Genomic DNA, 12,830 nt, shown 5'->3' on the forward strand with positions numbered 1-12,830 from the left:
TTCGAAACCAGCTTGCGCAACAGAGCAAGGCCCCATCTCTACAGGTGGGCCGTGGTGTAGTCCCAGCTACTCGGGAGGCTGACTTGGGAGGATGGCTTGAGCCTAGGAGGTCGAGGCTGCAGTGGGCCGTGTTCCCATCACTGCACTCCAGGCCCAACTTTGGGTGCTCCGATAAGCGCAGGGTTCGCGCAGTGGCTGGGTCTAGGGTGCCCTCTGTTAGGAGGCTCGGCTTTGCCCCAGTCTCTGCCTTGGGAGGGAAGAGTCCTTGTTGCCGCCACCCACTCCTGTGTGTGTTTTGCGTTTTGCAGGGGCGGATGTCCACGCGAGGGACCCTCGCCGTGGGATGTCGCCGCAGGAATGGGCCACTTACACGGGCCGCGTGGATGCCGTCCGCCTCATGCAGAGGCTGCTGGAGCGCCCTTGCCCGGAGCAGTTCTGGGAGAAGTACCGGCCCGAGCTGCCGCCGCCCCCCGAAGCGGCGCGGAAGCCCGCGGGCTCCAAGAACTGCCTGCAGAGGCTCACGGACTGCGTGCTGTCCGCGCTGACGCCGCGCACCATGCGGGGCCCGGAGGACGGGGGTGCCCTGGACCACATGGTCCGGATGACCACGAGCCTCTACAGCCCCGCCGTGGCCATCGTGTGCCAGACCGTGTGCCCCGAGAGCCCCCCGTGCGTGGGGAAGAGGCGGCTGGCGGTGCAGGAGATCCTGGCGGCGCGGGCGGCGCGGGGCCCCCAGGCGCAGGAGGCGGATGAGGTGGGAGGCGCAGGGCAACGCGGGCAGACCGGCACGGAGGATGTGCACTGCCGGGAGGGCTCCCCGAGAGCCGACCCCCCGCCCCCGTCCCGGGGCCCCGCCGCGCCCTCCTCGCGGAAGGCCAGCCTCCTGCCCCTGCAGCGCCTGCGGCGGAGAAGCGTGAGGCCCGGCGTGGTGGTGCCCCGGGTCCGAGTCAGCAAGGCGCCGGCACCCACCTTCCAGCCCGAGCGGCCGGCGCGGAAGGGCAGCACCAAGGACAGCGGCCACCTGCAGATCCCCAAGTGGCGGTACAAGGAGGCCAAGGAGGAGAAGCGGAAGGCAGAGGAGGCCGAGAAGAAGCGCCAGGCCGAGGCGCAGAAGGAGAGGCGCTCCGCGCCCTGGAAGAAGAGGACGTGAGGGCCTGTGTGCCTGGCGTGGGGGCCTGGGCAGGGGCCGGGTCCGGGGCGAGGCCGCGGGGCTGGTTGCGGAGAAGGAGGCGGCCTCGTTGCGCATCGCGCCACGGACGCTCCATGGACCACGGGGTCATGCGCATTTCCAGGCTGTCTGTCCAGGCTGCTTCCAGGAGAGGGCTGGGAGAGCCACATCGATTCGCCTGTCACCAGCCCTCCTAGCAATCAGTACACCTAGCGGGCACATTGCCTAAAAGGCTCCATTTAGAGAACCTCAATTAGGATTTTTTTTTTTTTTTAAGATCAATTTATCAAAGGGCGTTTTCTGCGTAATTTTGTATTTTTAATCATTATTTATCAAATTTGCAACGTTTTACAAGTGATAGGGCCCCTTATATCCAAGGCAGTTTTAATACACTTGCCTGAAGACCTTTTGTTTAAAATACTGTTTCTAGCAATAAGTATTCATGATACCTGTATGAGTTCACACAGACATCATGGGATTCTCCCCCTTTTTGATTGTTTGGTCTTTTCTCCTCCTCGTGGGTGTAGGTGTGCACTGGATGTTCTTACTAATTAGCTTAAGTGATGCCAGATAGTTCTGTTTGACAGAGGCATTGACTCGTTCAGCCACATGATCAGGTGAGACAGAGAGATCAGATGTTATTGTATCTTTTTAAAACTCTTATCCATACAGTAATATATTGAGGGAAAACATATTGTCAAATTATAAAACAATGGAGAGGTAAACATCTATTTATTGCTAGAATTAAACTCATTTTAAGCAAAGGGTTTTAGATAAACTGGATAGGAAATCTTTAACATTAAAAATAGATATGAGAAAAAAACTGTCATTCGATAAAATGGGGCAAATTTAATAAATGATTACCAGAAATACAAAATTAAGCCATATGTGCTCTTAAGTAATTCAAATCCAGATATCCTTAATACGTCAAAAAGATGCAACAAGAGTCAGGAGCCCAGAATGATACAAATTACAGGAATGGGGAGGAGGCGATTTGTAGAACAGGCGAGAGAATGGAATGGGGAACAGACTTGTTTTCGGCAAATTCTCCTGGAGTAGACGGGGCAGCCCCCTCCTCCAGGCTCAGTTCCAAAGAGTCCCTTGTGTGGGTATTTCTTTTCCTTTTCCTTTGAGGACTGCACTTGGTGTTTAGTTCATCCTCATGCCGACCTCATAGAATTTCCAAGATGCGGGGCCCTGAGCAGGGCAGGGCACGGGTGTGATTTGCCTTGGGTCACAAGCTCTTGGTGAGGGTTTTAAATCCACACTTTTATCTCCAAAGTCACATGGAGATGACTTTTCTCTCCAAGGTGACATGAAGATCACTTTTCTCGGTGATCAAATTTGAATTTATCAAAGGGGGTTTTCTGCATATTTTTGTATTTTTAATCATTATCAGATTTGCAGCATTCTAATTTGGCAGTGCAGGGTCTGAAAGCTGGAAACTCAGGCAGGAGCTTCTAATTCTAATGGCTCTGGCTGTGTGGGTTGTAGAGTATCTGTCACATATGCACTTTATTTCAGTATTAAATACTTGGACACGCACGATCACAGGCCTATTTGGAGGCTCTGTACTATAACCCTAATAACCCTAGATACATCGTGATACAGAGTGTCTGTCTCAGGACGCAGGCAGGGCTGGTGCAGGCTTCTCCATACTCCCTTCCACTTGGCACCATCAGGCATCGAGCAACCAGGGATCCTAAACTGGCCTCTCCAAAAACTCCATTGAACAGGACTGCAGGCTGCACCCAGGTTAATGGAAGATTGGTGCGATGATGATACAGTGTTTAAGGTCAGATTGCAGTGAGTTCCTCCTTAATCCCAGAAAGGTACCGTGATGAATGCCGCAGGAGACTGGACCCTCTTTGAGAACTGCAGATATTAGTTGACTGTGGGTCACTCTCGTGGCCAAGGAGTTGGGATTGGCCATGTCCCCTTTGAGGAGGTGGGGACTGTGACTGAGACTGGTTATCTTTGGGGGTTGTCTTTTCTGACTCCTTTGGCATGTGGCACCTTCCTGCCACACGTACATAATTCACAGCATTACCAAGACACCACGAGCCCCACCCTCACCTCTGTCAACCGAGGACCCAGCCAGGCAGTGCCACGTGGTCTCCCAGGCACACTTCTCAACACCGGCTACCCCTGCTGTGAAAGTTCTCAAGGTCCTGGTCCCAGGAGCTGAGCCCTGGGAGCGTCCTAAAGCTCTGCAGGTGACTGCACTGCAGCCTGCATTGAGAACTGCGGCTCTAACATAGTGATTTCGGGAGGACACCCATTCTGAGCTCCCACAAAGGCTCCACCTTCCCAAGAATGTCTGATTGTCATTGGAACAGCCAGGGCCAGGCAGCTTCTGCTTGGGCTGACGTGGCATCTGACCCTTGGTGGGTTGCCAGGCATTCCTGGCAATGGTATGGGAGTGGTATGGAGCCCCCACTTCTACCCCAAGCCTGGGTGTCTGCTGCTTCCATATCAAAAATGGACATTTCTGGTCCTGCCCAGCTGCTACCTCACCACAACCCATGCTCAGAGTCTCCAGGGTTGTGTGGAACAGCAGTGATGGGACAGCAAATGACTGGTGATTTCCCCAGGTCCCACGCTGTTCTGGAGTGGGCGTGTTACGGCCCTGCCTCCAATGTGTTCCAGCCTCATCCAGGTACACAGGATACTCTGGGGCCAGCAAAGGGCTTGTCCAGTGATGCTCCTGGTGTCCACAAAACAGCTCTAGAGATACCTGCATTTTGAAAAGCCTGCTGAGCCAACAAGCGTGGGGCAGGACATGGATTTCTTTGGCAAACCTGAAGGAGGGCTGGCCACTTGCCTGGTGAGTGGAAGCTGCTGTTACCTGGCCAGTGTTTGCAACTTGAGGGAAAAACGACAGCTGCATGGGGGGAAGCCTGACCTCCCGGGGAGCTTTGGTGTGGCCTCAGTGGAAAGATTGGATTTTGAAAACCTGCCAGACCCAACTGAAAGAAGGGTCATTCCTGATTGAGTTGGAGACTCTCCCCAGTCCCTCTCTAGACTCATTCTAGCCATAGCCTGCCTGTGGACAGCCCTTCCCTTTGGCCCATGCAGTGGGTCCAGTCAGCTCCTGCAGCTGTGCTCATGGCTGCTGGCCCAGCACTTCTCATTTTTGCCATGTGGAAGCAGATTTGCTAGTAGAGGAATTTTTCAAGTCAAGGAAGTGTTGCCAAGCCTCTAGCCTTGACCTGTGGGGGGCCTTCTGCTCTTTGTTTCTTGTTCTCTTTGGAGTGGGCACAGAGGGGACAGGTGGGCCCTCAGTCAGGCTCAGGGAGTGCAGGAGACCAGGGAGGGAAGCCCAGATGATGGGGAAACAGAGCCACCTTGAGGGGGTGTCATGGAGTCAGTGTCGGGGTGACCTGACGGGTCAGTATATACTTAAGCAACATTATTATGTTCACTTCTTTTGGGTAAGGGATTCCTCACGGGAGGTGTGGTCATCTGGTCATAGAGGTGGGGAGAAACACCCCCTCATCTTCCTGAGCCATTTGGAAGCCCTTTCCTCCAGCCCTAGGTACTGGTGACACAGGCCGCTCGGTCTCAGGATGTGGACAGGGCTGGGAGGGGCAGGCTTCTTGTCCCATCCCCACTCAGCACCGCTGGGTATCTGGCAGTCAGGGGTCTCACAGTGGCCTCTCCAAAAGCCTAGTGTCTTCAGAGAACATTTTTCATTTTTGTCTATTTTCATTGCTTTGAACAGCTGCATTCACTCACCGAGGGCTCACCCTCCCTGCATCCCCAATGTGGTTCAGGGAGGAGGGGACCGATGAGCACCGACCCCTTCTCCTCTTCTGTCAGTGGCCACGGCAGTGCCCTCTCTGGCTTTGCCTCCACATTCTCCTGCCCCCATCACCTCATCTCTTCTTCCTCATTAGCCTTTCCTTCCTTTGCCTGTTTTCTTCTCCCAGCTGGTTAAGTTCTTGATCATCCCTGGCACCACCTACACTAAGGTCTACCAAGGACAGAAAAGCCAGGGCCTCTGCGAGGCATGTGGTGTCCCTGCGGGGTTATCATGGTGGGACCTCCTAGACCCCAGACTGAATGAGTGGCAGGCCTGCTAGGGTCTGCGCTGATGGCTTCGAATTCCTCCACAGCTGTGCCTCTCCCACCGCCTCTTCTTTGCTTGGAAGGGAGGCCTGGTTTGCTCTCCTGCCATGACAGCGCAGCCCCTGCTGTGCAAAGGGATGGGACTTGGGGTCCCTACCTGCACCCTGATGTTTATTAACTGTAGATAGTGAATTTCAAGTTGACAGGTACCTTCTCAGGGATTTATATATAAATTTATATATAAAAATAGAGGAAAAGTTGAAGTCTATTTTACTACTTTTTAGTGTTTGAGTAAATCATGCTTTAACTGGACAGAAAAAATATTTCTCAGACAATGTCGATGCTGCTGGTAACAACTGAGATACCTGGGGCTTACCCTTGATGGAGACTTCTTGGTGATTCTAGATCGGGGACTTTGGTGGCAGAAATGGCTTTGGGGTGGGTGTGAAGTCGCTTCAGTCCCTCTGAGTTGCCTCTTGTGGATGGAACATGTGTATCAACAACAATGAAATCCACCTCCGTGTGCATGGAGGCGGCTGATGAGAACACAGATAGGCCAGTCCTCTCTCTTCCCTCCGGAACCGGCTGCTCCCGGTCTGACATTGGAGCACATGAACTAAGAGTGACAATTGTTTCTACTTGTTTCTGTGAATAAAGTGTTCTACAGTCAGCCCAGCACTAAACTCACCAGAAAGGAGGAGGGAACAGCCTGGAGCCGTTCATCTGGAATTACCTCGCTGTGCAGAGGCTGCCCCTTGGCTGCACTTGGGAACATCGTGGACGTCTTCCGTCCTGTCAAGCTCCTCCTGACAGACTCCTGGCAGCACTGGAGACCTCAGGACTATGGAGATCAGAATTGCAATGGCTTTGTCATCTCAGCGTGGCCACTCCTGAGGCAAGAGGCTCCTCCTGGGAGCGGGAGAGAGGGAGTCCGTGATGTCGGTTGGAAAACAGGATTTATGGATGCAGGAGGGCCATGCTGGGCCCCTCTGCCCGCTTCTCTCCCTGCTGTTGGTGGTGACCAGGTTTCAGGAGTGGAGATGAGGCTGTTGTGAGTGAAACAGAAGCCCCTGGAGTAGGGCCAGGCCCCAGGCCTGAAAAGGATGCACAGCCTGCTGTTTCCAGGCTGTTGGGAAGAAGCGTGGGTACCGAGTGATTATGATGAAATGCATCCCAGAGAGGAAATGAATGGGCCCTGAAAAGTGGGTCTGCCATATCCCTGGTAGCCCGCCTGCAAGAGCACTACATTCCCCCCAGCCCCGCTGTCCACACTACATGACGTGGGAAGGCTGCTGTTCATCTGTACCCTGGGGACCCGAGTGTGCTCTGCGGAGTGAGGCACAGCCCTGATGTGCGCCCTGCGCTACTCTTTCCCCAGGTGCACCGGAGACTCAGGCTTGCTCATTTCCGTCCTGACACAGCTCACTGTTCCTGAGTGGTCAGAGTCCCCCTGTGCTGTGTCAGCTCCTAGACACCATTAGTCTTTCACATGATAAAGCGCAAGCACTTTTTCCCTTTTGCAGTATTTGGGGAAATTCTAGCACACTCCCTGGGGATTTGCAAAGGTCCCTCTGCCTCCCATAGTGGGTAACTGTGTGGATTCTGCACCTGGCAATCAGTGCTTCCCCTTGGAAACACCTGGGGACCCTGTTTCTTTGGGCCTGGTCCTTGGTTTCTACACCAGCCCGTTTCAGCCGGCACCTGCCTGGGACTGCCTGGAGGGCCACGGTCCAGGGAAGGACAGGTGGGACCGTGACTATGACATCTTTCTAAAACAATAAAGTCCCATTGATGACAACTGCAGTGGGATGAATGCCGTTGCGGCGGTCATGCTGGGAGCTGCGGAGAGCTTACAACAAAAGCAGTGTCTCTCAAGGCGCTGCTTGCATCTTCCCCTCCACGCCTCTCGGTGCGTTTGGAACTTGCTTACGCACTGGTATGACTCTTGAATCAGCTGCTCATTTCTGTGCCCTTGCACTCCCAGGTTCCTTCATTAACATTTTAAATAAGTGACTAAAAAATCTCCTCTGGAGGTTGTTTTGAAAGAAACAGGAAAAAGAAACACACACTACCTGGATTGCTTTGACTTACTTTCGAGCGACTCAGCTGAAAGCCGGTATTACATACACAGTTTCCTCAGGCTCACCCAGCCTGAATAAGACTTGATAAAAGGCACAGCCCTCGGCAGCAGGCAGTGCCAATGTGGCCAGTGTACACTAAGGTGTGAGTGTGTGCACAGGCGAGCACACGTGTGTGTACTCATACACACAAATGAACTAAAGGGACACTGGGCTTTGTGCTGGCAAAGGTTACAATGCTGCTATAGCTTGGCTGTGGGCAATGTCAGATGGAACCTGCTTTGATGGTGTGTTGTTCAGTGTACTCAGTGGGGTCTCACTGTCAGCATTCCGCCTGCTGTGGCACAGAACACGGCTAGGGTCATCATAGTCCAGGTTTTTATTGAAAGGCAGCGTTGACCCAGGCGGCTCATAGAGAACCCATTTGGCCAGCTCTGGGCCATCTCTCTGCCTCTGCCCTACCTTGGCTGCACGGAGGAACCCAAACCCAAGGGTCCCAGGCCCAAGAGGATTCTTTACCCCTGGAAGAGCTCCCCAGGAATTCAGCCTACAGCCCTTGACATTTGGCTGCAGGTTACCCGTAGAATCAACACCTTATCCTGAGGAAGCCCTGGTATTTCCCCAAGTCTGCCTATGTATTAGATACTCTAATCAATGCTAACACAGTTTGGTTTTTGAAGGAACTAGTTTTGTCATAATACTACACCCTTCTATTGTATTTAAATAAAAAGAAAGAAAAAAAAAAAAACCACGAAACTTTCCATCCGGTAAAGCAATGGTCTGTGTTGGCCTGATGCTTTAAGAAGTTTGGGGAGGTAGGTATGGAGGCACCTTAACACCAGTTTTTTGAGCAAAAGTTCTGGTAGCTGGTTTAGAACTGCACAGCTATGGATACACCTGATGAAAACTGCAAAAGGCGATGACAGTCCCAGAAATATGACCAGCATCCCTGTGAGCCTTCGGGGCATCCGAAGGAATTTGAAACTTATACCCCATTCAGATGAACTGTAAAAGCCAGTGTACTGGAATTGTCTTTGGTCTGCCTGGCATTTGGGGATGTCCAAGGACCTGTGTTTTTAACAAAGATGACTTTATGGCCATTCTAAGGATTGAACAGATTCCTGCACAGGGTGCCAGGTTGCAAGTTAGGTCCTCTTAGTATAAGCTGTCTTTTTTTCTGAATGTAAACCTATTTGCATTGTCATTTCTAATAATCCATTAGGTTTCTGGATATTGTAAAGATACTAAGTACAGATATATTGTGTAAATTTCATAGTGTTTTATTTTGAGGTGAGAGTTTTGTTATAGTTTATAAAAGATATTTTCCTATTCAGACCTCAGGGCTATTTGGGAACCTACAAATAAATGTGATTCCCAGCAGCTTCAATTTTTGATATTCAAAAAGTTAATAATCTTTAAGCTAAATATAATGTGATATTAGTCAGAAAAAAATGTTTTTCCCTTTTAACTTCTAACAAATTATGTACTAATGTTTAAAAAAATATGGAAAAAATGGGATAATGTAAAAATGTGGGAGAATTGTAGCTAAAGAATAAAAAATCACTTGTTAAAACACATTCTTATGGTCCAGATGTGTGATATTTGAATAAACTTGAGTGTGTATAAATTAGAGAGTGATACAGTGAACTATACCAGGATTTTTTCATGTCACTCCCTTCTTTTCATTGAAATAGACGTGCACCTTCTTATTGTGACAAACTTTCACTTTATTTTTCAAAGATAATATTTAAAAATTGTGAGTTCCCCACAAATAGTTTGTCACATGTTCAGATGATCTCATTACAATCCGCCTCTTCTCAGAAGAACCCACTGGCAGGTGGGCATCCTTCAGGGGTGTTGCCATGAATTTATGTACATACATAAAAACAAGAATATAGTTCAGTTTCCGTGTGTTCTTTTGCCTAAATGGTATACTGTACAGGTTGTCCGTCAGTTTCTTTTCTTTACTTAAAATATGTCCCTAGAGAGATTTTTAAATAATTTAAATATTAGTTTTATTTTCTTTTGACAGCTAAAAAAGTAATACACAAATATGAGAGAAAAAAAACTAAACATTTTACAAAGTTCTCAGATGAAAGTGACTTACCTTCCCCCAGGGCAGTCCCTCAGACCAGCTATTTGTACATCCTTCTAGAAATATCTTTTTAATGCCTTCTCCCCTCTGTGCTGTGCAAACAGGACCCCATGGGACATACAGTCCCATTCACTCACTGTGTTTTGAGAAGGGTGTGTTGGTCCCCACTTTGTTCTTTTTCACTGCTGTGTAGTATTCCTTAGCAGAAGTGCACCATGGTTCATTTAACCATTTTCTCATGGGTGAACTATTCAAATGGTCCCGGTTGTTACGATTTGCTAGTAATGAAGATCCTTGTACCTACCCAATTATATACACAAATGGATATCTTTTAAGATAGCAGTGCAGAAGTGAGATCTGCCGGGGTTTAAAGAATATGTGTTTTAATTGCCATAGTCACTGCCATGGCGGCCTTTTCAAAGCTCTGCGGTGTGTGCAACCACCAGCAGGGGGCAAGAGAGGTCCTTTCCCAACAGTTAGAAAATTGTATCTCGTTTTAATTTTCATGTTCCCAGTTGTTGATGAGGCTGAACATCTTTTCACCTGTTTTTCAGCCATTTTAATTTCCTATTTTTACACATTGTATCCATGTCTCATCTGATGTTGGTTTTTTTTTTTTTTTTTTTTTCCTAAGGGTGGGAGTGGTGGGTGGAATTTTATTTTACTTTTTTATTTTTGAGACGGAGTCTCACTCTGTCTCCCAGGCTGGAGTGCAGTGGCATAATCTTGGCTCACTTCAACCTCTGCCTCCTGGGTTCAAGCGATTCTCCCGCCTCAGCCTCCCGAGTAGCTGGGATTACGGGCACTAATTTTTGTATTTTTAGTAGAGATGGGTTTTGCCATGTTGGCTAGGCTTGTCTCGAACTGCTGATCTCGAGTGATCCGCCTGCCTCGGCCTCCCAAAGTGCTAGGATTACTGGCGTGAGCCACCACACCTGGCCCCTCATTTGGTTTTCATTTCACTTTTTGGTGTCATTTTTGCTGGAGGTTGATATGTATTTGGGATATTTCATTCATGTGGCGTGCATTTTCTCTTGTTTTATCACTTATTAAGGTATCTTCTGTAATGTAGAAGATTTAAATTATAATTAAGTCAAATTTGTCCAACTTTTGTTTGTTTTGTTATTTGCATCCTGTGTTTTTTTAAAAAAGGCCTTTCCTACCCCCAATGAACAATCTTTTTCTTCTATACTTTCTTCTAATGACATATAGGTACTTTGTTTCCCTTTAGCTGAAAGACATGTACATGTGTACACAACTCACTTAGGTTGTATCTGATGGGACTGAAAACAACCAGCCCCTATTTATTTGGGAAGCTCCGTTTTGAATGTAGGAAATTGGAAGTCTCAATCATTAAATATCATAATCCTACGTGATTATTAAGGAAGGGTCTAAGTAGGGAATAAAATGTTATCTATGAACCTTTGTCCTAGGGGGAGATTGTTATGGGCGATTATTTGTGCTCATTTGTGAAAGAGCCAATGTGCCTGTGTGTTGGGTGAAATATGATTGAAAAGGAAGGTAACACACAAGGGAGGATCCCCATGGGAAATCCAGAGAACTGGGGTGGGAAAAGGGAAATGGGGTTGGGGAGGGCTAGGAGAAAGGTGGTCTTGTCTCCTCCATCTTCCTGACTGGAGATACTGGGGGCACGTGCGCTAAGTTCTTTCCTGTGGAAGAGAGGAGCGCCTTCCCAGGGAGCTCGCCCAGTCCGGCTGCCTCGCGGCTGTGTCTGCCCACGCTGGGCTGAAGCGGTCCAGAATGTCCGCTGAGGATTTTGCACATAGCCCCTTGTGCTCCTCCTTCACCAAGACCCTTTACGTGGTCTTTGCTCCCAGCAGGTCATGCCTGCCATTTTCCTTGATGATGTCCAGGCTGGTTTCCATCCAGGGACATGAAAGGTGGCCCCAAAGCTTCCAGTCTGATGACAACTTTGATGTGCAAATTGCTCAGGCAGAAATTGTCAGCTTGCCAGCCAGGGGCTTCCCAGACCTGAGGGGTCACTGTTCCCCCAGCAGTGTGGCCTGGGCAGGAGTGGGGAAGGGGTGACAGCCCCCGGGCAGGACGGCCGCCACTGCCATACCCCTCACATTGCCTGTACTTCCAGCCTTATGCTGCCTAAGCCCTTTACTGCTCTCCCTTAAAAAGCCAACAGAAACCTAGCAAAAGGTGAATAGGTTCTTTTGGGTAAAAATAATTAAAATACATCAATCCAACTCAAAAGCACCTTGATATTCCAAAAGCAGTATTTTTAAAACAAGAAATCAAGAAATCGGTCAGCTGCAAGGAAAAGACTTCACCATTTTGTCAGCTCTTATGTAAGAAAAGCCTTATTAATCCCACAGCCTAGGTGAGAAGCTAGACCCGGAGGCCCCTCTCTGGGCCGTGGGAGACAGGAGGGTTCGGGTGCACGAACTGTGCGGGGAAGCCGGTGCCCTGTACTGAAAAACGCTGTGGAATGTCCTCACGCCCAGTGCAAGGGGGTACCTGGGGAAGCCGCCCTCCAGCCTGGGCTAAAGATGGCTGGTCTGTGTCCTGCCAAAAGGGCCTGCCTTGGTGTCAGCCCTGAGCACCCCAATGCCCCTTCACCCCGTGACAGGGGCCCTGACCTGCTCGTAGTCCACGGTGACCATTTGAAGGGATGAGAAGTCCTGCCTCGCCAAGCCCCATCTGAAAGGGCCTCCCAGGTGCACACGAGCTTCTCCTGGCTTGATTTAAGCCCACAATGTCTGTTGGAGGGTGAGAGGGGGCAGGTGGGGTGGTAGAACCACGGCCACCTGCACTTCCTCCCCCTGCTTTGCAGGTGCTGCCCCTGAGGGTCTCCTCCACGTGCCCAGCCCCAGGCTGTGTTCCTCTAACTCCACACGCTGGTCCTCATTGTGGACTCAGGGCCAGGGGGCCCTTGAGACGTTGCAGCAACTCTCATCTTCTCGGTGATGAACCGCAGTTACCTGCACGGTGGTTCTCCGTGGGCGGTCCCCGGACCAGTAACATCGGCATCACCTGGAAAACTGTAGAAATGCAGGTTCTCCAGCCCCACCTGTATGCCTTTCTTCGAGTTGCCTTAGCCAATTACCACAAACATGGATAGCTTGAAATAAATGTATTCTCTCAAAGCTTTGGAGGACAGAAGTTCAAGGTCACGTGATGTTGTCAGGGCCGCACTCCCCCTGAAGGCTCTGGGGGAATTCCTTCCCACCTCCTCCAGCCTCTGGCGGCTGCTGGCGACCCTTGGTATTCCTTAGCTTGTAGCAGCATCGCTCTAGTTTCTGTCATCACGAGGCCTCTTTCTATAAGACCACCAGCCATTGGCTCATCGCTACCCTCATCCATTGCAACCTCATCTTAACTTGCTTGTATGTACAGAGACCCTATTTCCAAATAAGGTCACATTCACAGGGACATGGGTTAGAACTTG

General features: G+C 50.0%; 1 protein-coding gene across 2 annotated transcripts in view; it reads left to right on the plus strand.

The window, feature by feature from the left end:
• The window catches only part of ANKRD33B (ankyrin repeat domain 33B), a 93,293-nt gene extending 84,399 nt beyond the window's left edge, over positions 1-8,894 (plus strand). For both annotated transcript variants that reach the window (XM_001086061.4, XM_078004618.1), the window contains one exon: positions 309-8,894. In XM_001086061.4, the coding sequence (XP_001086061.3) occupies positions 309-1,150 (842 nt within the window). In that variant the 3' untranslated portion in view covers positions 1,151-8,894. The remainder of the gene's footprint in view (positions 1-308) is intronic.
• Positions 8,895-12,830: the final 3,936 nt, after the last annotated feature.

This window comes from Macaca mulatta, chromosome 6 (assembly GCF_049350105.2).
Source record: "Macaca mulatta isolate MMU2019108-1 chromosome 6, T2T-MMU8v2.0, whole genome shotgun sequence".
Classification (NCBI taxonomy): Eukaryota; Metazoa; Chordata; class Mammalia; order Primates; family Cercopithecidae; genus Macaca; species Macaca mulatta.